The sequence below is a fragment of the Xiphophorus maculatus genome, chromosome 22 (assembly GCF_002775205.1).
Source record: "Xiphophorus maculatus strain JP 163 A chromosome 22, X_maculatus-5.0-male, whole genome shotgun sequence".
NCBI lineage: Eukaryota > Metazoa > Chordata > Actinopteri > Cyprinodontiformes > Poeciliidae > Xiphophorus > Xiphophorus maculatus.
Genome location: NC_036464.1, coordinates 20155324 through 20179743, shown reverse-complemented (window position 1 = coordinate 20179743; position 24420 = coordinate 20155324). Strand labels below are relative to the sequence as shown.

Sequence of the window (24420 nt, the reverse complement as noted above, 5' to 3'; positions counted from 1 at the left end):
TATCTGAAATATTACTTTTATCAGTTTATAAGTTACTTTTCTCACACATGAACAGAGCATCGCAGCGAAAGTGCAAAGAAATCAAAGCAATACGATTTAAATCACATGAATATGAGCAGAAAGACCCCTAGCTGACTGAAATTATTCTCATTTACGAAAAGATTACCTATTCGGGATTCCCTGTAGCCTTTCCATGGAAAATTCCCACATTATGGACAGACATTTGGATTTTCTTATGATCAGCAGTCAGGAGAAACCTTCGCTGACTACACGACATTTAAGAGTTACGTCTTCCGGTTGAACGGCAAGGCGGTACAACTGCAAGCCTCTGAGAGAAAACAAAAACACAAAAGGACTGGGGTTTTTTTTTTTTAGTCTAAAAGATCCCTTTATCCGCATGTTGTGCAAATCTGACAGAAGAATAACATATAAAGCTGACAGAGTCCAGAGCATCTAAAGTGCTGCGGTTCAAACCGACCGACACTGAAGTGCCACAGGGATTAAAAAATAAATCACAGCAAGAAACCAAGACAGAATAAAAACACCAGTACCGATTAGAACAGTTCTTGTGTCTGCGTCGGAGCGATCCCTGATCTCCTCGCGGACGGAGTTTCTTTAAAACAAACGACTACAACCCCACAAGAGACAAAAACGAAGGACAGACAGTGTTTTGCTTTCAGTTTAAAATGTTAAAATGGTGAGAAATCTTTCAAACGCAGTGCTCAGTCTGACGAAAGTCCGATCTACAGCGTCAGTGGCGCGGCCCGGCCCGGCCCGATGGAGATAAAACAGTAAGAACAGAAGTGGTCGTGTCTTTGAGACAGGTAGGTCGGCTGTGTGTAACGTGGGGCGGGAGGGAGATGAAGGAAGGAGGGTACGTCGCCTTCGCTCCTCTAAAACAGCTGGATCATGGACTCCCGTGACTTTCCCACTCCGATCCACTTGACTGAAGAGAAAGGAAAGATTTTTATTAACCTCATGAGGAGTCTGGGGTTTAACAATCTCTGCTTTTGAAATGATAACGCTCAACAAGGTGGTGGTGACCTGCAGGTGGGCAATCCCAGCTGGAACGTTGGTGTTAGAAGCTGATCGTTTGGTTTGCATATCGAGTTAGAAGTCTACGTAACATTTTTGTCTATGCAGTAAATTCAAAAGAAACTAGAATCTTTATACATGATTAACTGTGATTTAACTAAGCAGCACTTCTCTAAAATGCTTCCTTTCCTAATTCCTCCCATCCCATTGGAGCTGAAATCCAAGCTTTCGTCCTAAAGCTGCTGATATGTGCAACATATTAAGTTATTGGCACCTCTATGTAAAACAATAAAACAATTAGTTTTTTGCAACGGAGACTCAGTGATGCCACTCTTTGCTCTAGTTCTTCAACAGTGAACTTTGACCTCCTTCCTCGTACTCCTCACTGTGTGCAGCAGCAAAAATAAACACGGGTCCTCACCCAGGCTTCTTTGTTGACCTCCCAGTGGTTTTAAACATTTCATATATAAAATGTTGCGTTGACACACAAAACACCAGTTAAAAAAAACTCGCATAACATAAATAGTTACATGTTGAATAAGTTTTCTATTGCTTCTTTTTGCACGAGCAGCAGAAAATTGGTGCCTACTGATGAGAAATGGTAGATTACTTAATGTGCTTTGAGAAGGACTACAGTGGATTTTATGCAGATTTCAGATGATTTCTAAAGACTTTGCTCTATTTACCGCTACAATATGAATGCAAGTAAGGTTCAAATTAACAAGTGAAATAGGAAATTATGGATTACTCATGAAACATGCTTCAAGACTATCATTTTAGGTTGTTAAAGCACAGTACAATTAAAAAACAAACAAACTTATAAACACCCAGATTATTCCTGACAGTGCTGCTGAAAATTAATCTGAAGTAGTCATCTCGTTAAAGTGTGTGGTTTAGCTGAATCTTTGCTTTCTCTGTTTGGATAATCTCACCCCTGATCACCCAAAGCCTAATTTGTCTTCACCACGCAGATGCTGAACATGAACCCAAAGTAAAACAGGATTGTTCCTGTAATGAGTGACTCCAGTTTCACTGATTTATTGATAACCAGAAAACAAGAAATCAAAACAAATGCAGCTGGAGACACTGAACTTCAACTGATCAACAAAAACCCTGTGGGCCACATGGGAAAATGGCTGCCCCATTTTGAGATACTAGTTGCAAACAAATTCATTTATTTTTATTAAATATGCTGACCTGAAATTTGCACATATCATTGATACAAAGAATCATTGACTATAGGAAGAGAGGATATGAATTTCTTAATGTTTTCCCCCCTTTACTGTATAAAGAAATTTAAATCAGAGGTTGGATATTAAAATAATTTTTCAAAGTGAGATTTTGCTGACAAATTTACTTTAAGGCTCTTTACATCCTAAAGGAGCGCCGCAGATGAAGTGGCGGAAGAACCAAATAAGAAACAAGTACCTCTTACTAAAATATAGTTCCTGATGATATGTGGCAAAGTAAAACGTAGCAATCAATCAATTACTGATCGATTAGTAATCATTTTGTTGGCACAAGCATGACTTTGCCGTAATAGTTTGCCATTTTTCTTGTTAGAGTTTTTGGAAGTCATAGGATGAGAGTTTGAGCGTACACGCTTTTTGATCATTACAGGATAAAAAAGAAAAAAGAAAACTACTTAGGAATGCAAGATTGCTTAACAATGTTCAAATATTCAAAATAACTACAATAGAAATCCTCAAAATGTATTATTTCATTAAGGCTGTGTGGTTAAAATGATAGCAACAAGCAACAGAAAAGTTTTCCTTCCGTCACCGTGGTGTGCGTGTGTGTTGGGGTGTCTGTGTGTGCGTTTCCGTACCAGGTACTCCCACATGCTCCTCCACGAAGCGCACATACTGCTGGGCGTTCTCTGGCAGCTCCTCGAAGCTTCGAGCCGCTGAGGTGTCGCTCTTCCAGCCGGGCAGCGTCTCGTACTGGACCTCGACGCGCTGCAACACCTCCTGATTGGCTGGCACGAAACCAGTCAGAGCAGAGGACAATTTGAAAACGTTCGCCTTACAGCAGGTCCGTTAAAAGCCGGGGCTCTCTGTCAAGATTCATGCAAACTGGAAAAGGAAATGTAATCTGATCAGATTTTTGTTTTGATTAGACGTCTTATTCTGGGCCAAAAAGAAAAAAACTAAAATACTGGGAAAGCAGTAAAAACTAGTTTCCTTAGTAAATATATAATTAAAAGTCCTACTGAGGCTAAATTTCTTTTGGTTAAAAGCAACAAGCTGGTACAATTTTTTCAATGAAAACACTGCGAAAAAGTACTGCGATTGCTTCTAGGCACCATCAATGCGCAACACTCCACTGATGAAGAAAAAGCATGCTGAGATTAATTTGATGTTTGGTGAAGAGCATTTGGACAAGTCAGTGAGGTAAAAGGTAGAAGTAAATCAATGAGGTATTATTTTCCTCCTTGTATCTTCTTTCTTCAGGCACTTACCTGGAAAATGAGGTATAATTTCACCATCGACTTTGTACGCTAAGCCCACTTTGATCTCTGAAAATACGTCAAGTATGTCCAGTTTTGTAAGCGCTAAACTGAAAGAAAAGACGAATGAAAGAAAAATAAATCAAGTATTTCTCTTTATAGCTTTCACATTTAAAAAAAGAAGCTAAAACTGAAAGGAAAACAGAAAAAAAAAAAAAACATACGCAGTGAAGCCATTTATCATATGTGCATATTTGATGAGCACCAGGTCCAGCCAGCCGCAGCGGCGTTTCCTGCCCGTGGTCACGCCAATCTCCTTCCCTCGGTTCTGAAGCAGCGCTCCGATTTCCTGATCAGCAATAAAGAAACAAACATTTCGCAGGTGAGTTTTCTACGGTCTTCCTCTAGCAGCAAAACCCAGAACGCTCCTGCCATTAAAAGCTCAGTTTACAGGCTGATTTAGCTTAATGAAAAATATACTGCAGATGGGAGCAACATGCCAACATGTCCTCTAGATGGTGCTGTTTTACAACAAAATGCTCCTCTCTTTAAACTGGACTTCTACATCAAGTTTCTAAAAGAATAATAACACTTATGACTATGTTATAAATAATATCAGTACGTATAAAGAATGAGAAAATCAACAGAAAACCTGCACCTTTCATTCCAAATCAAAAACTGAAGAAGAATAACTTTGTCATGGCTGTTCAAGCAGTGCTTTTTCTATTTACACCTGCTGGTAAATTATTTGCCATGCAGAAATATATTTTCCATAAGTAATCCTATGGAGCTATTGCTTCGCAATGACTTGGAACAATACGGTAGTTTGACTCGGATAGGTCTTTTTATAGGTGAGTAATTTTAGGTTTGGTAGTAAAACTGAGGGCTCCTCCTGTGACCATAAAGCATGAATGTGTCATGTTGTGTATCTTCTTACGTTGCTCTGCTCTGAGGGGAAGGCACCGATGCCCACCCTGGTGGTGTAGGCTTTAACGACCCCGTAAACTTCACCGACATTCTGGGGAGGCATGCCGAGACCCGTGCACACCCCGCCGACTGTGCAGTTGGACGACGTCACAAACGGGTAGGTACCTGCAAAAAACAAAATACACACATAAATATGCATCTTGTTCAGGTTTTAGGTTATAATCGGAGGATTATTTGGTCAGTAAAAACAAACCAGGTCAGATACCTCGCCGTTTCCCTCAGCTTTCATGTGCTTTAAAAAAAAAAAAGCTCACCTAAATAATGGTTTCCGTTTTTAAATAAGATTCTTAAAGTGGCAGTATTATGTATTTTAACATAACCAATGTTATTTTCAGTTGTCAGAAAGCCATCACAACATTGCTCCTCTATTAACACTTTATCAACATTTTTACCAGAGTTGCACTGAGAAGTAGCTCATATAACGAGCTCTGCAGATGTGCAGATGTCCTATGTGTTTGCTAATTGCTGCTGGCTAGTCTGAAGGAGTTGCATAAGGGAGGAACAGGGGAAGGTTGCTTTGTGAGGCTCTGAGGAGAAGCTGCACCTCGAAAATCGTGCAGTATCCAGCCAGGCGTTTTACACAGCCGAATGGTTTCCATGGGAGATCAAAGGATTTGACAAACATGCATGAAAAAAATCAAGGCAACACTCCAAATATGTTTTTTGATGAAGGTGTAACATTATAACGTGTCGTAAAGCTCAAAAAAGTAAATTTTGCATAATACTGCCCCTTTAATGAGAAATCTGTGCAAGTTAAAATTCACACAGGTCACAAAAAAATTATTTCAGCCAATCTAGGAACTCAAGGTAGGTTTTATGACAACCTAGCTGTTTTGATAATAGTGCTGAGTGTGGTCAGTGCTCGCAGTAACAAAGGACCTGTTCAGGTGTGAGATAATTCCTGAAAATGACTGTAATTCAGCTCGACTGACAGACTGCTGCAAGTGGTCGCCTTGGTGCTCATGCAGTAAGGTGACAGAGTGGTTACAGCTGGTGAGACGGCACGTAAACCCCGGACACAGGAGCACGTCGGGAAACTTACCATCATCCCTACTCATTACTCCAGGAAGGCTTTTGTGAAGAGCAATGCAAATCTTAATGTTATCTAACCAGAGCAACCATTAGATGAGGCACACATGTGCTGACTTACTGACCGAAGTCTATGTCCAGAAGTGCTGCGTTGGCTCCTTCCACCAGGATCTTCCTGGGAGGGCCGTGGAGAGCCTCGTACATGAAGTGCACACCATCCCTCACCATGGGCTTAAGCCGCTCCACATAGGCCTGAATCAGGTAAATACAAACCAATCTTTAATTAAAAAAACCCCCAAAACACAGCAGGGTTTTAGATGACCGTCCTGTTTAGATTACTTTTATTAATTACCTTTAATTTATCCAGCTCTCCTTCTATGTCAATCTCCAGTGTCGGATACATGGCTTTGTACTGCTGAGCCAGCATTTTGTATCTGTAACAGGTGGTCAGCTCTGATTAGTTAAATTTCTAAATTTAGGCACACTTTTCTGTGAAATGATCATGAGAAATATATATATATATATATATATATATATATATATATATATATATATATATATATATATATATAAAGTCATAAGTTTCCACAATGAATGCATTTCAGCAATATCCAAATAAGTTGAAGAAAATCTTATCCGTACTTTACTGGGATTTCCTGAATTCAGGGGCTGTGCATGAACACGTTATTGAGAGGCGTTAACCTTTTGGAGAAATTTTTAATTAACCATGAGAAATTTTAAATTAACCATGATCTACCCGACCCTGATAAACCTGAACTACTTATTCGTTCATTGGCATCATTAGACAGCACTCCATCAATAAAGCTTTAGGACAAATAAAGGCTTTTTAAAGTAGAAAACAGTCATTTTCCCTCGTGGTAAGTGCTTGGTGACTGCTGTGTATTTATAGGTATATATGTGCATTAACTTCTTTCTTTATCATTTGGTTTGTCTGTAGCTTTGTGAGAGTCATCTCCCCCAACCTTCAACCTCCTTTCACTTTTTTGCTATTTTTAATTGACCCGACATGCCCACTTGGCTGCCTAAACAAGATATCAGTTGTTATTTCTTTCATACAATAAAGTTAGTTGTACTACACTTTTTTTCTTTGGTCAAAAATGGAGATACAGATTTTCAGAGTCTGTCATTGTATTTGAAAGGATTTCATGAAACAAAAAGATCAGAATGACCAATATCAATGTTACTGATTTACCGATTAGGCAGAAACAAGCAGGGTAATGCTAAAAACTCGTGAACAAAATGATTGTTACAGAGCTAACTGAGGGGGGAAAGTAAAATCCTGTAATGCAGGAACAGACCTTTCGGAGAACTGAGTGAAGTCGGCCAGTAAATCACATATCCTGAGACCGCTGCGTGCCGCCTTAGCCGAGTACACCGGACCGATCCCCTTCTTGGTCGTCCCGAGGCTGAGCAGGGCCGGGAGCAGACAAGGGAGGAGATAATTAACAAAAAACATTCACGTTAATTCACACCTTACCATTTTACAGCAACAGAGTTCGTCATGCAATCACACGTGAAACTCTTGTCATTTAACCAATCAGCAAGTCTGACTGAAACCGAGCAGACACAGAAAGAACCGTGTCCAATTAGCTGATCAGACATTTATTATTTTAATATTTTACAGATACATCTTCAACTTCCAAGCGACAGAAAATACCTTCTCTAGCTATTGAACCATCAGAAGTTCACCCTTTATATACGGCACAGTGTCAGAGAAAGAGTATTAGAAAACAAATGAAGCAAAATGCACATTTGCATTTCAACAACATGCCATGTCAACGTGTACATCCGATAAGTCCTTCTATTAAAAGGAAGCTTCAGCACAGCGACATTTGCTGAGCCAACATGCAAACTACAGACCAGAAATAGACAAAGATCCTCTGTGAATATAGAGTTTCACTTGAAGCCCCACTCAGTGTGAAACATCCACTCACCATGTGTCCCACAGTGGAGAGCTAATGTGGATTTACCACAACTACTACTGCTACTACAAAAAAAAAATTCTCTTATTTTTTTACTTCATAAATGAAATTGAGAGGCTATTAAAGAATGTTCTAATTGGTCATTTTCTGAAAGGATTGATTTTTATTTCATATATTTTTTATGGTTTGATTAGCAGCAAATTATAAAATGTAGAAGTAAACATAATATTTATATCCACTGCCTTAAACATAACCCAAGTACAGTTTCATTCATTGTAACTTGCAACACAAAACTGAAGAAATCTTAGGTTATGGTTAGCAGACACACACCTTAGGAAACTGAAACAGTGACTGTCGGAAAAAAATAACCCCTTTTCATAAAATCTAAAAAAGTTCATTTATTTTTTTAATTCTGGATTTCTGCTTTTCTTTGTCTTTATGGAAGCTGACATCGAACTGTATTTTGAATAAAAATACATATAGATGTGGTTGAAAGTAAAAGTTATGCAGCTTTAAACGTGTAAATGTGATAATACTGAATGATCCCGACCATTTGTAATTCCTGGAATATGTTTAGCCTGGTACTTTTAAGGTTCTGTATGAAAGTAATCTGTGTGAAACGACTCCAGCAGAATCCACCAGCCTGACGCATCAAACAGCTGAAAGCTTGTAACAGCTGTGTCATTACAGCATGTGATCGCTTTGCCTCTTGCACAGATTCGCTGGGAGTATTTGTGCTTTGGCTGATGCGCTGCAAAGTCATTATGATTTGTTCTAAAGAAAAAAAATCTCAAGATACAAGCAGGGAGTTAAGTTCTTGAATCAGATAAAGATTATCCAAGATTTAAAGAAAAATCTGTATAAGGTGAATTTATTGTTCATCAGCATAGATGAGTTGATGGTTAGTTTCATTAGACTTTTCCTCTGATCACTAAAACTAGATATTACTTTATTAAAGAAACGTGAGAATAGAACAGCAGCTCATTTTCACAAGAAAAACAACTTATAATGACAATTACCTATCAGAGTTCTATTGCTAACAAATTTCATTTAACACCTTATATTTAGCTTACCAGCTGAATTAAGTGTAACAATAAGTTTTTAATGGAGAAATGAGGAGACGTTTATGTGCTGGTAAAGCAACACATTTAACCTCATTGCTTTTAAAGCCCCCTTAAGCAAGCAGTCATTGTTTAGCAGTAGGAAACCAAGTAACAAGAAAAAGTTTATATAAAAACGGGAATAACTGCGCCTTTAAAGAAGTCAAAGTTTTTTTCATGAAGATGGTGCAACAAACCAAACTATTCAAGTCTTTTGTTCTAACAATCTTTATCTAAATTTGCTCACAAATGAAAATATTACACTAACAAAAAATACTTTTCAAGGCAGCTTTAAAGCGATGTGTTCTGTACGTAAAATAAACTCCCACAGCACCATCCTAGATGTCAACATATTTGTCTGTCTACTTTAGTAAGCTACATTATCATATACAAATTTTAAAGGGTTACTGCTAAATCTGCAAAATAAAAATCTGCATACTGTTTCTGAGGTTCAAATTACTAAGTGAGAGAGAGGAGAATGTGTCAGTGACTAAAGTTTTCTATGACTTTAAAGAGAGAAAACTTTAGTTTTAGCATAGTTATATGCTATCACCTGTACGATAACATATAGCCTCTGAACGCCCATCTAAAACCTCACTGTCTGAAACTGTAGGAACTTTTTTTTCACCCTGCGGATCTGCAATACAAATCCTGTTCAGGTTCTGACCTGGTTACTGGATAGTAAACAATGTACCGTATTTTCCGGACTATGACTTGCTCTGATAAGACGAATCAGTCAAAAAATGCATCATGGAAAGGATAAAAACCACATAATATGAGTCACACTGGGCTTCAGACCCATTCAATAAAATATAATGTTATAGAAAAGCCGATTTATTTTAGGAACTTTACCACTATGTGAGACACATTTATAGTTTAATTATTTTCAGTTGGAAGTTTAAAAGCCTTTATTTCCGTTAATTATGATGATTTTTTTCATTTCCAGCTAATGGAAACACAACATTTAAAATTTAGAATATTACACTAGACCAAAAATATATTTTTAAAAATTCTTAAAAACAAAAATGCAGTTTAATGAAAAGTATGTTTTATACCTGCTTAAAAGTATAACATTTTCAGAAGTTGCTGTTATTCTGACAAACAAGAGTCATCAGGAGTCGGGATATTTCATTGAATATGACTGCATGAATCATTTATTTTGAAATTGTTAAACGTGACAGGGACCTCGTCCATGTTGTTGATATGAAGTTGATATTCCTGCTTTTCAACAAACGTGTGGAAACGGTGAACCTTTGGTTAGAAGCCAATTGGCAGTTTCTGACACACCTCTGATAGAGAGGGGGCTGCATTGTATGAAGCGGTAACGCAAAGTCATTTGAATCCCATCTCAAATGAATACAAATGTCATTCGTGACAACTGTCATGGTATGGAGGCATAATTGCACCACTGACAAGCCTCTCCCTGCAGCATGTTCTTCAAGAACCCATCTGTGGACTTGTTCTTTCAGCTCTGGCCATCTTGCTTTCAGTCTGTGATTACTTTGCAGCTGCAGGTGATAACATTTAAAGAGTGAGTCAAAAAGGCATCGTGAAGAGAGAGAGAGAAAAAATAACAGAAGTCGCACCTGCCTATAAGTTACAGAACCAGTCAAGTGATGACAAATAAGTGTGACTTAATATCAGGAACATACGGTACATTTGAAGGACATGCAAGTGTTTAAGTTTGGGGATGGCATAAAGGTTAGAGGTAGATTTAAGTCTCTAAAGATACTGACGCATAAAGCAGAAGTGATTGAGAATGGTGGGGTTTATGAATCCAGGGGTCCACACAGGAACTAAACACTTCTCAAACTATCCGTCTGCACTGCCAGTCAACTTTCTGTGGGGCTCCCCCCAGCGGGCCACCAGGCTTTACTTTTGCTTTAAATTTATGTGTAAATTATATCTATTCTTTAGGTTGTTGATAATCTCAGACCAAGCCATACCAACTTACAAGATTTATGTACGTTAAAATAAAAAATGAAACCCTACATGTTTGTTTACATTGTCCATGCGTACGGATATGTTTGGATGAGCGTGTGTGTGTGTGTGTGTGTGTGTGTGTGTGTTACAACCATCTTTCTAAGCAACAGGTTTCTTACTTCTTGCCTGCTTGCTCTTGCCTCTGCTGTTCCTGAACGCCATCGACAGCTTGGTGGAAGTCAAACACTGCGGAGGAGGGAGAGAGGGGACACACACTCTCACACACCTCAGAGAATGCAGGACTCACACATACACCAATATGCACACATTCCAGCGTTCACACACACATTCCCTTTCCCCCCACCCCAGAAAAACAGCAAAGAGGCAGAGCTGGCAGGGCTTACCTATATGTGCTCTGTCGGAGATGATCAGTCTTTTGTCCCAGTCCGTCAGGCCTAAACATACAGAGGAATACCCTTAATCTCTCGGATTTTAATACAACACGCTGTTGTAAACCGGTGTAATTTTTATTTTTTCAAAAACATGTAAAACATATGTATTTCACTCACCATTCCCCTTGCCTTTGTTTTTCTCAGCCTCTTCAAACAGGCCTGGAAGGTGGATCACAACACCATTTCCTGAAACAGCCACCGATGAGAGGATGGTTATGTTCACAGTTTCTGATCACTTTGTAAGAAATAGACAACCAGAAGGTGCAAGGATGATTCAGGGAATTATAAATTTGATTACCTGAATAATATTTAGTATTGTTAGGAACGCACCAGTCTGGAAGTCTCAGCCTATATTGATAACCATTGATAATATTCTTGTTATAGTCGATACACAAAATTTACCAATATTATATCGACTTATATAACCGACTTATTATATAACTCAAGAGTGTGAATAGCCAAAGCATTGACTGATAAGCAAAAAGAGTACATCTGCAGAATTGTTGTGCTGCTTGAAGCAGCTTAAATAAGCTCAAACAGAGGTTTATGTTAGAACCTGTAGGTCAAATAAAGTTTCTGGAGTTACCGGGAGACGCAGGTGGGAAAAAAAACTCATAGCAGTGTGTTTTATAATCAGTGCACTCTTAAGAAAAGACAGGCGACAAGCATTATTAAAAGCCCAAAACTAATGTGTCAATCATGCCATTAGTGACACGGCTCACCACAACTGTAAGGGTACAATCAAATTTATCACGATAAATGATAAACGATACAATAAAATCCCTCCCTCCACCAATAAAGAACATAGGTAGAAAATATGGATGTGCAAAAAAACAAAGTGTGGAAACAAGACAAACTGAAACACTACAAGAGACTCATCTCAAACAGAGAAGCACTAAAGTGCATGAAGTAGAGACTTCATGCACTTTAGAAGTAGAGAAGTAAAGAAGGAGACGCGATTAAGCTGCATGTTGAAGCGCAAATGTGTGGAGCGTCTGGGAGCCTTAAAGGAAGAGTTGGGACTCCATTAGCTAATGAAGTTAGTGCAGATGAGTGGATGTGATGCAGCCCGCAGCTTGGCGCTGAGTCAAGCTGCTCACAGTCTCTGTAGCAGTCATTAAAATGGATTTTTCAAAAGGTAATATCTTGATCAATTTGGTCTAAAAAAAAAAATTAGTGAAGGAAGCCCTTATTAGTGTGCCTGAATGTATGCACATAGTTTGCATTAAAAAAAAGAAAGAAAGAGGAAGAGAGTGTGCTGCTCTTACACACCAATGAAGGCGGTGACTTTGGGGTTGATGATGCCGCTGGGTAGGAGGTGAAAGTCGTACTCCACAGAGTCCACCACCACCGTGTGTCCGGCGTTGTTGCCGCCCTGCAGAGAAGCAGCAGAAAGCCGATGAGGAGAAGCAACAGAAATACAGAGAGGCCTGCTGGACGCTTTTTGTTTTTTTAAAGAAACATTCAGGCTGAATCGTTTGATGAGTAGCAGCAAGCAGGACACTTTCTGTTTGTATTGTTGAGCCCACAGGATCTTTCAGATATAACACAACTTCAGTGGATTGTTGGCATGTTGTTTATTGTCTAAAAAAATGCAAATGGTGCACACCCAAAGCCAATCCTACATGTCCGGGCAGGACTTGGGTGTTCCTATTGGCATGATAAAATGAAAGTCTAAACCTCACAGCTCAGCTCCTGAGGATGAGTCACACTCAGAGTAAAGAAACTGTAGCTGGAGGAAGAATATTTGGTTCTCCAACGGTCTTCACCTCCAGATGTAAGAAATGAAAAACCTGAATGTCACGGTTTTGGCTGTCATGTTTGCACAGAGAGAGAGAGAGCAGTTACACCTTTAGCAGCATTTAATGGCCATGCTGTCCTTGTCCCACTACCCAAAGTCACCGAATAGAAAATCGATTTATTGATCAATGCATGTTAGTGAACCCATAATTACTGAAACGCCATCACTTAGCTCATTAACACTGAGCTTTTTACATCGTTGCATCACAAAGTGGGACATCAGACAGCTTAGAGGTGAGGATATTATTACCAATCTGAGAAATTGGTTAATGAAACTAAACACCTGGATTACTCTGGGAGTTTGATAAAAATGCCACAACTAATTAAATTATAATCTGGCTACAAGTAGAATAGACCATCAGTAATACAACTGCCCCCACCTGTTGCTGTATGCTACCAGTCAAATGGCTGAAAAACCTTTCCTTCACTCAAAAGGAGCTCAAATCTTCTGAAATATTTCCAGTTACAAATATCACGAACTGTCACTATTAGCCAACATTAGCTTCTTATACTTGTCTTACTCTAAAATCTCAACAAAAAAAAAGGTTCCACACAATAAACACTTAATATAATAAAAACTACTTCCAAATGTAGAGGGTGCTTACTCTATTTTACTCTTAAGGTATCAAAATCAAAAATATAGAAAAACCTTTAAATCGACACTGAGAATCAGAGATTCTACATATTTTGGACATATATCAACACTCAGCTATACAATTTACAACATGCAATTATCCAAAGGTTTCCTCAAAACAATTATAGTATGCAATTACAGTGCAGCGAATAAGAATTTGCCAGATTACAGATTTTGCATATGTGGAGTGGCTGTGGAGTAGTATTCTTCAATAATTGTAGGTCTGATTCCAGCTTCCTCCTGTCACATGCCAATGTGCCCCTGGGCAAGGCACGTAACCCCAAGTCACCAACCGATCTGTGTGTCGGTGTGAAAATGTGAGAGTGTGAATGGGTGCATGTGGCTGTAGTGTAAAGCGCTGGAAAGCTTGTCCCACTGAAATGTTTAAATCAAACTAATTTTAAGGAGAAAGAATAACCTAAGTAAATACAAAAAGAAGCTTTAGAATTATGATTTTATTTATAAACTTCACCAGAAGTTAGATTATGACAGTTATAATAACAAAAAGCAATAAAAACAGCTTGGGAAAATATGAGACGAAAAAAAAAACCTAAGCTAAATTTAACTGCAGATCCATTTTTCTCTTTGCCTCTTTTGTCTTTAGTTCATCCCTGGACCAGGATTTGCTCCCCTTTCTGCAGTCTGTAAGTACATAAATCACAGCTAGCATGTGCTTCTACCATAAAGTTATTCTTGGCCAGCAACGTACCCTGCAGGTGTAGAGGGTAACACATGATTGGGAAGAGATGCCTCTCCTTTTTAGAAAGCACTTTTACGACACATCCCTCCCCAGCAGAACCAAAGAACTGGGCTCTGCTTCATACAGTCCCGTGACCCAGAACCTCCTCATTCCAGTCATAACAAACTGAACTGTTAGTGGTCCGACACCTGCTGCTGTGCAGTGCTGGAGAGGCAGCACAGAAAAATGTAAATCATATCATGATAGCGTTCATATATATATATAAGTAAGCATAGTTTAAAAACTAGTACTATAAAGAAATCATCATCCTGGATATGATTGAGATAAATATGATGAAATAACCCAACACTTAACATTTCCCAGCAAGGTACAAAATGTCTTGCGCTGTTTGTGGGTGTCACTATAATCAAGTGTGGGTTGAACATCGACCCAAAGTGAAATGGGGTGTTCACAGTTCTTACTGAAAGCGACCACTAAACGTATTCTTCACCGTCTCTGGAGGTAATTTCCTCTGCCTATCACTACATCTACCCAGACATTTTAGCCAACAGAGCTAAATTGCCACATAAAACTTTCAAAATACATATTCAAAATACATTTAAAAGCATAGAAACACCAGATCAATTACAAAAATTTATACTTATGCGTTCCACTGAGGCATGGGCATAAAATCGCTCTGGTTCCTCAAAAGACGAACAAACTTTCTGTATTTTTCCTATTGCTAAAGTTCAGTGTTGTGTCCAGAAAGACACAGTGTGTCCAGTGTCTCAACAAACCATAACCAACCTTGTTAATGTGCAACATCTGATATATTTCTTCAAGTCATCCTCCCAATCTTCGAAAGCTTGGTGGACTGAAACCATCTGTTTAAGTAGTAAAGGTTTATTCTCCCTGTTTGCCCTATTCAATGGAAAATCTTCCTGATTTTATCTTATATACCTACATCCATCAGACAAGGATTTGAACTGTTTGCTGGAAGACAAGTGTGGTAAAGCTCAATTTGAAACTATTCTCATTTGCTTTAAAATGGTCTGATCTTACACTCCCTTACCTCTGCTCCTTGATAAATTCAGTCACATTGTGGACGTTTAATGTCACCCTATCACTGATAAAGACAATGTAAAATCTCTTTCTTTCTTTAATGAAAGAATGCTTTCTTGGTAACACTTTATTTGAAGGGGTGTGTATGAGACTGGCCTAATACTGACATAAGACCTTTTATGAACATGAAGGAGTCTTTGTGAATGTCTACGACTGTTGTCATGAAGTGTCATTCAGTAAATAATGACACTTTTAGTGCAAAGTTTACACTTTTAATGGAAGTTTTAGTACAATTTTGCATTAAAAGTGTCATTACTTCTTGAAATTCTTGAAAGAATTCTTGAAAAAATTCTTCCAAGAAGAATTCTTTTTCAAAGGATTCTTTCGCAACCGAGACTGAAGCTGGGTGAAGCAACAAATGCGTTCATGTTTTATGAACATGAAGTGCGTTTTGATGGTATGCTACGGTGGCCGACAGGTGCAAATGCGCAGCAAAAGAGAAACATGCAAACAAAAAAAAAACACGCGCACAAATTAAATGCGGCAAGCAAAAAGAGAGACGCAAACACCCCCGAATGAAATGCAGCAAACAAAAAGAGAGACGCAAACACCCCCGAATGAAATGCAGCAAACAAAAAGAGAGACGCAAACACCCCCGAATGAAATGCAGCAAACAAAAAGTGTTGAAAACGGAAGTGCTCCAGACCACTAGGGGGAGTCAAAGAAAATAGTATTCATTTCTATGGGACCAGATGCAAGATTCAGAGAAAGAAATTTGAAAGAAAGTAAAGGTATCTCTCTGAATCTTGCATCTGGTCCCATAGAAATGAATACTATTTTCTTTGACTCCCCCTAGTGGTCTGGAGCACTTCCGTTTTCAACACTTTTTGTTTGCTGCATTTCATTCGGGGGTGTTTGCGTCTCTCTTTTTGTTTGCTGCATTTCATTCGGGGGTGTTTGCGTCTCTCTTTTTGCTTGCCGCATTTAATTTGTGCGCGTGTTTTTTTTTTGTTTGCATGTTTCTCTTTTGCTGCGCATTTGCACCTGTCGGCCACCGTAGTATGCTCGCACAGTGTCAAAGTAAAAAACAGAACAGGAACTTCTGTTTCTGCAACAATCCATACAGTTCAGCTTTAGCACGCGTTATGATCACACATGTATTTGTAATGTATACTGGTCTTTGCGGAAGTATTCAAGTATTCATGCCCCTTTGTCGCATTGTGCAATATTACAACCACAAACTTTGAGGTAGTCTGCAAGGGTTTTTTATGTAACATAGTAAAACAAAGTTGACAAGTGCATCATGGAGGAAAAAAGTGGCAGGGTTTCCCAATTTCTTTTTACAAAAATTTTAAAAGTGAGGGATGTACTGTTGAAAGCAGACATGTACATACGCAGAATAAAACAATAATGAAAAAAGGCTTCATCTTCCTGGGTGCTTCAATATTTCCACATAAAGTTCTTTCCTCATCATTCTATCTATTTCATGAAGTGCACCAGTTCGTCCTGCAGCAAAACGTCCCCACACTACAGCATCCCGTCGTTGCGATCAAACAGTTTCATCAGACAAAGAGCATGTCTCCAAAAATGAAGGTCTTTGTCCGCGTGTGCGTTTGCAAACTGCAATCTCTCATTTATGTGTTTTTTTTGGAGAAATTACTTCCTCCTCACTGAGTGGCCTTTAAATCCATGTCGGTACAGGACACATTTCAGTGTCACCATAATCAGCCAAAGTCTTCACGAGCTCTTTTGCTAAATTTTGGGGTCAATCTACACATTTTGGGCCAAAATACGTCCGTCTCTAGAACACACAACCTGTCTTCTTCCTGAGCTTGTCAAACAAGAGAACAGTGTGTTCCAGGTGAAATACTTTCCACAGGTGAGCCTCTAATTTACTCAAATATGTTGGGAAAGTCATCAGCAGTCGCGAAAACCAGGTAGCACCGACAGACAGAGATAGCTATCTAGATATGCTACGGTAGGAAAACCAATGAGGTAGCACAGATCGTTAGAACATCAAAAGCACGTTCTTTATTTACCCGCAGTGGACTTCTTCCTCCAGTTCTGGATGTCTAGCTTTTAGCCTGCGATTAGCTTTCCTCATGGCTGCAGATGGTAATGTTTAATCCTGATGTCCATCAGTATAAATAAATATTTAACATGAAGAGGAATAAAAATACATATACAAGTCACACCTGAATACAAGTCGCAGGACCCGCCAAACTATAAGAAAAAGTATGACTTATAGACTGGAAAACATGGTACCCTATGGAAGCAGCTATAAGAAGAAATTAGGAATGTCACAATAGTTTTATTTATAGGACACTGTAGTTTTATTTGTATGGTTAGCCAAATACTTTTGACCTCTTATTCTGCACTCTTATATGGTGCAGAATCAAAATTGATTAAATATCTCGATAACACAGGTTAATTAACAGCCATAAGAAGAAAATACCTTAATTGTGCTTTGGAGGACAGGTACGTATTTCAGGTTTGACCTATAGAGAAATTCAGCTTCTGTTTACTCAACGTCAAGGGTCAACAGAGCAATAGTACCTGCTTCACACCCAGTTCTCTCAGAGAGTCGCCTTGGTGTTTTCACAATCAAACACCAGACTCCAAGGCAACAAGACGCATTAATGTGCTCCGTTTGTCTGACCAACACCCAAAAACCTGATACATGGTGTGCAGAAGAAATGAGGGCGTGAGCAGCTAGGGAACCAGATGTACTAACTGCTAAACAATTATATTTTCTGAAATAAAATATAATTGTTTGTCCTACAAATATTCACATGTATTTTCTCTCTTCTACATGCTGCCCTTACTCTCAGAGGCTTATGCTGTAACAAACACCAAGAAAAAAAACTGCTTACAGAGCCGATTTTATAAAAAGATCGACACTATCTCTTTCAGCTCACCACAGCGTACTCACGTATCAGTGAATCTCCCCCCCATATTAAACGTACACATCCAACAAGGCATGGAAAGGAAGCGGATCAGGAAGCCAATACCTGTTTTCTTGTTTTATGTCCAGCTACATTCTTGGCAAGACTGACTGTTGAAAGGCACTTAGAAGGAGAACTTGTTATGTCAACTTGTTATCATCAGAGTAAACTAATAGCTCTCTGAACAGATATTCGGAGCACTCCAAAGATAAACACCACCGTTATCCCCAGCCAGCTGAGGAAGATTGTGTTGAGCTTAAAATTTTGGCTATAGAACAATATTTGCTAATAATAACATTATATGATTAGGCTGAGTGACTTGGAACGAGACGTCCTAAATAGGAGATAAATAAAAGCCAATAAACCAAAACTAATAAAGAGCATTTTAGCTGAGAGACTCAGTTGCCCCCAAAAAATCTCTACATTCCCAGATTGGCTAGACAAGAATATATGTTCCTTTTTTATGACCTGGAAAACAGATCAATACAGGACGTTACAAGTGGTCTGAATACACTGTATAGTCTGCAACAGGACAGCCAGACCACAGGCTTCTCCTCTGATTAAATATGTGACTCTAAGCCACTAACAGAAAAAAAGCTTTTTCATACATTTTACTTCATCCCACCTCTGTTGCTTTCACCAACGATCACATCTAGTCTTTTTTTTCTGAAGATCAAAGAAAACAATCACCCCAATCATAGGTGGAGAGCTGGGAGTCGAAACTGTCCAAGGCAAAAACTCGTAGTATGTCAGGGTCTCACCTGATTTGCATGGAGAAGCCAGAACTCATGCAAATTTATTTGATAAAATCTGACTCCAAGCTGGAGACATGTATGGACACTTAACACACAAGTTGGTAATGAGTTGGCTTAATTTGCGCTGCAGCCACTTCCTGTTAGTCCAAAACAATACGACTGTTTATCACAACACCCCCGATATCTGACTCAAATTTGTTATTACCGAATCATATGAGATCATTTTTGAGTGTTTATAATGTCAAACAAAATGGAAATCATTTTCCATTTTGAAGTGCCTGAAATCAGGCAATTCAGTGGAAAACCATCAGGATGAGCAGATAAAGTTGGACATCAGGAGCAGTTTTATCGTAATTATATACGAGTTGGGATTCATACACCAGGTGGGCATTGTGTTTGCCCACACTGCTGTTTCAATCTCATAGTTTGTTCGTGTGTGTGTGAATAACTTGCACATTATCTGTTACTGCTACTAAGACAGCAATGGCTTTAAGAACTTATTGCAAACAAAAAGCAGCCATCAGAAAATGATGCATAACAGTATTTTCTATAGTCACTGGTTCACCACTCTGAACCTTATTTTTGCATCATTATTCATACCGGCTTACAATGGTCTGTCTGCCATTTTTAAAACATGTATTACACAATACCCTTGTTGAATATGATAAACTCTGATGTGACTTCTAATGCCTTCTGAAATCAAGACGCTTACGACTCCAGCTATCCTTCAGCATCTCAGCCACTGTCTCTAATTCAACACTAAGCCTTCAGGGAAGTGTGGGTGAATCTGATTGGCCTAATATTTTGGCCTAAAGACTATCTATGAATGGCACTTGGAAACATAATAGTCTGTTATACATTCCAGTACTTTGCGATGCTGATATTTTGCATTCTGCAGAAATGCATAGACACTGTGCATCGTTAGCATAACACACAAAGGCTTACAATAGTATATACAAGAAACTAAACTGCATACTGTAAATATGTTGTGTATAAATATATATGAACGGATACGTACTTTAAAGGCAAATTTAATACATGGCTTTTGTTATTACTCTAAAAGGCCGGTTAAACCTGAACTTGACGATTCCAGTCATACATGGGTTGAAGACGACTTCCTGCAGTTTAAAGCATAAACACATAAGAAATACAAGGATTTAATTAAATAACTTTGGGACATGGCATTGTATTTGGTGCTCTACTGGAACTTCCACCAACGATCTTCATCAGAGTTACAGAAAATGGTTAAAACAAGAGAATCCACTGACTGGCAGTTATGTAGACAAACTTAATATGACGTGTGAGATCAAAGACCCTAAACTGTATCAAGATGATAGAAAGGTGGCATTAAATCAATCATTCACTGCAACCGAGGTAAACAGAACATGATAATTGAAGCCTCAACATGTTTAGCCTTTAAACAGACAAGCTATGGCAGCAGTAGTTCGAACAGAGTGCCACCCATGTCAGCCAAGAGTTGGAATCCTACAGTACAAGTTCTCCAAAATAAGACATTATAGCTCCATAGAGATACTTCAAGGTAGTGGCAATACAGTAGAGTAGAGTTGGGGGGATATTCTTGGTCCACGTTGGGCCATTCACTAACAACTGGACATTGTGCAGATGCCGGTCAATCTGAGAATTATTGCTAACATCAATGAATCCATCCCTTTTTGGCCAAGGTGCTCCCATCGTCTGATGAGCATTTCTAGCAGGACATTGCGCTGCGTCACAAAGCTAAAGTTACTTTCAAGACTGCTTTCTTGAACATGGCATGAGTTTACTGAACTTCATCAGCCTCCACAGTCACCAGATCTCAATCCAATACTAAACCAATGGAATGTGATAGAAAGAGAGATCAGCTTTATAGTTGTGCAGTCAACAAATCTGCAGCAACAGTGCGATACTATCAAGTCAGTATGGACCAAAATATTTAATGACAGCATGTTGAATCCATGCTGCCAAGAATAAATAAAAGCGGCGTGCAGGGGTAAAGCACAACCCATGTATGGGGCCATCACAGGTTCTAATCCCAGCCTGATGACCTTTAATGCATGTCTTCCCCATGTCTGAACACTCTCAAATAAAGGTCAATAGAGCCAATAAAACATTTCAAAACGAATAAATAAAACCATGTGTGATTTTTAGAACAAACCAAATCATTAGGTCTGATCTCATAAAAGCTGAAGTATGTAGCGTTTACAAAAATGTTTTGTTTATATACTGTATATATATACAGTACAGACCAAAAGTTTGGACACACCTTTTAATTCAATGAGTTTCCTTTATTTTCATGACTATTGACATTGTAGATTCACACTGAAGGCATCAAAACTATGAATAACACATGTGGAAATATGCACTAAACAAAAAAGTGTAAAACAACTGAAAATACCCCTTATATTCTAGTTTCTTCAAAGTAGCAACATTTTGCTGTGATTACTGCTTTGCACACACTCTGCATTTTCTTGATGAGCTTCAAGAGGTCGTCACCTGAAATGGTTTCCACTTCATAGGTCAACCTGCCCTGTCAGGTTAATAAATGGGATTTATTGCCTTATAAATAGTCATGAAAATAAAGAAAACCCATTGAATTAGAAGGTGTGTCCAAACTTTTGGTCTGTACTGTATATATATTTGTTAAAACTATCACCATGTTGTGACAGTATAACATGAGACAAATAATCTGTGACAAGATTGCTCTCCTCCACCTCCTTCCCGTGCCACTATTGCTGTCTGAAAAAAAAAAGCACCACTACTGGCCGAAAACAACTAATCAGAGTCATGAGGAGTGTCTTTCCACTGTCAATCAACCTGATGTGAGTGCTGTTGAATGTGGTAATGGCGGAAAAACAACTTATTGTTACAGGAAAACCGTTTATCTGTTATCATCTGTGGCAATGACAAATGACTTGAGCATTCGTGGCATCCTCTATTGTGGTAAACAAGCTGTAGCATGGCAAAGAGCAAGTGTGGGAAGGGTGAGTCCACTAGTATGATTGACAGCGTTAAGACTCTCCTCCTGGCTCTGATCGATCGGTTGTTTCTGCCAGAGCTGTGCATTTGTTCAGATGACAGCATGTCCATAGGGAGAAGGCTGAGAGGCTCAATATTTTCACATCTCTCATTTTATACTATCATAACATCGTGATAATTTTAATATGTAAAATATTTTGGTAAAAGTTATATACTGTCACTTCAATATAAGCAAAACTGTAAGCAAGTTTTTTAATATTTGTTACTATAACATAGCAAATTCGCTGTCGAATTCTGCAGATTCGTGTGGTTTTTAAATCATACGTTTAGTTGTTTTCACCTAATGTTAGCTTGACATAGTATTCAGGTCTGAAACTCTTTTTTTGGCACTGAAAAGCTGTTGCAAATGAAAAGTGGAACTATTCAATTAACTCCATAACTTCTAGAATTATTTCTTCTATAATATTTAAAAATGCCAGGGTTATATTTCTTAGCAAAAAAGATATCTCTATTTCTAAAACACAAAATACTTTTGAATAATAATTATGTGTAATAATAATCCACTATAATGGTATTGGGAGTCTAAGAAGAAGGTGTTGCTCTGGCAACAAAAACAGTCCTTTAGTTAACTAAATAACTAAGCTTTCATTGTAGCTAAAACAAAAAAAACTGTGAAGAGATTAACCTTGTGGCTGCTATATTTAACAATAACTATAATATACCTACATTACAGGTATTTAAAGAGCTAAGCAGCTAGCAAGAATTCAAGGTGACTTTAGCAAACACAGAGCAACTCCGTCTGATGTTGCTTAGCTTGTTAAAACCAACGCTGCATTCAAGACATTTCTGCAAAACTGGTTGAAAATATGTCAACATATCGTTCTCACGCTCATAGTGCTTAGCTTAACGCTAACTCTGAGAATACACCTGACGTATAAATGTGTAGCAGAACTCCTCTCACCACTGAGCGGGAGAAACTGTCAGAAACTCCCACACTGGAAGTCGGAAGCTGTCAAAGGTTGGGGGCGGGGGGGTTATTTCCGCTTGGCTCCCCCTGATTAAACGAGGTGACGTGAACGCGGCGTGACTCCGACGTGCGGGACAGAAAGCTAGCGCCCAACGGTTACCTGCGGGGGGCATTAACCCGGTAACAGCTGGCGCTTTGTAGCCCGGGGGCTCACCTACCTGACATCTGCACACCATGTCCGCGTCTTGAGCCAGGAGATCCACAACTTTCCCTTTCCCCTCGTCTCCCCACTGAGCCCCGAGCACCACAGTCACTCGGTTGCCAACCGGCGGTCTCGGCAGTGTCCGCTGGCTGCTGTTGCCGTCCGAGGCCTCGACGGTTTCCTGACTCCCGCTTTGAGACATTTCTGCTGGGTTTCTCCCCCGGCCGAGAGACTGCGTTGCACCGAGCAGCTGCCTGCTGCTTCTGACGGCCTTAAGACGGAGAAGCGAGAGGGAGCTCTCTCTCTCTCTCTCTCTCTCTCTCTCTCTCTCTCTCTCCCCACCGCGACGTTAGGAGCTGCGGAGCGACGCTCTCTGCACATGCGCGACGGCTCGAATTTCAAAATTTTTAAAATCCTGATATGTAAACAGAGAGCTACAAATAAACACCTTTTGGTTGCTATTTTAAAAATAACCAAGAAGCTGCTTGTCTTAAAAAAAAAAAACAAAAACAAAAAAACACGTTGGATGAACCAAGTGAATCATCTGATCCACTGCTCTTCTACAATTTCTGGTGACACTTCCACTTGTGGATGTGTGGAGAAGCAGCATCTGTGACCCTTCAATTAAAATTAAACCACAAATGGAGGAACAAACTCTGCAATTGAAGTCTTTCGTCCATGATATGTGTCAGTAACATTTTTAGGATATAAGTTTAAACCCATTGTCAATATTCACATCTGATCACAAAGTCTTTGTTTTCTTTTGTGATATTTGCAACAATTTATCGCTCTCTGTTCGAATATTTCTAATTCTCGCATAAATGTAGCATGCAATTTAATGATTCATTCCAAACCTCCCTGTTTGTCCTGATTATGTGAATTAAAATAGATTCAGATAAACAAATTGAGTGCGGAGGGTTTTGTTGTCCCACGTGGATGTTAATCTTAGCAAACAACCAGCAGACGAAACAGAACTACATGTGAGGACCGTAGAGAAAAAAGCTAAAGAAGTTCACAATTGTTGAGTCCTAATAAAAGCTGCACAGTGTCATAAATATAAAACAATGACACGGTTGCATTTATTTAGCTACAAAGGAAATGACAGCGTCGTTACGGTTTGTTACATTGAATGCGGTACCCAGCTTTAGTTTTGCTAAAGTGGAAAAATGCAGTAAGTTTTGTGTTACTGCAAAACTTATTTTGCAGTAACACAGTAAAATAAGTTTCAATACTGGTGTTTAGATCTGAACAACCTTAATAAATGTAGTTAAAATAACTTAGCAGAAGTTTTTCTTTGGCAGGGTTTCTGCTCTGTCTTTTTCCTGACAGTCTGGCAATCTGTCTCCCTCTAGTGGATATAAAAGGTATATATATTTAGCATCAACTTAATATCTATCTATCTATCTATCTATCTATCTATCTATCTATCTATCTATCTATCTATCTATCTATCTATCTATCTATCTATCTATCTATCTATCT

General features: G+C 38.9%; 1 protein-coding gene across 1 annotated transcript; it reads right to left on the bottom strand.

Annotated features, from left to right (window-relative positions):
• Nucleotides 1-23243, bottom strand: LOC102234110 (adenylosuccinate synthetase isozyme 2). Its single transcript, XM_023327623.1, has 13 exons — nucleotides 22955-23243; nucleotides 12191-12293; nucleotides 11036-11104; nucleotides 10871-10921; nucleotides 10646-10712; nucleotides 6820-6927; nucleotides 5853-5934; nucleotides 5626-5752; nucleotides 4422-4576; nucleotides 3709-3833; nucleotides 3497-3594; nucleotides 2864-3013; nucleotides 1-946 (listed from the first exon to the last, which is right to left on the bottom strand). Exons 1-13 carry the CDS (start codon nucleotides 23138-23140, stop codon nucleotides 894-896), a joined length of 1374 nt encoding a protein of 457 aa, XP_023183391.1. The 5' UTR covers nucleotides 23141-23243; the 3' UTR covers nucleotides 1-893.
• Between the last annotated feature and the right edge of the window lie 1177 nt (nucleotides 23244-24420).

Coding starts and splice junctions, on each gene's coding strand:
- LOC102234110 (XM_023327623.1), bottom strand. CDS start 23,140: ATGTCTCAAAGCGGGAGTCAGGAAACCGTCGAGGCCTCGGACGGCAAC. Junction 4,577..5,625: donor ACTTCTGGACATAGACTTCG/GTCAGTAAGTCA, acceptor TGTTTTTTGCAG/GTACCTACCCGTTTGTGACG. Junction 3,595..3,708: donor ATGATAAATGGCTTCACTGC/GTATGTTTTTTT, acceptor CTTTTCTTTCAG/TTTAGCGCTTACAAAACTGG.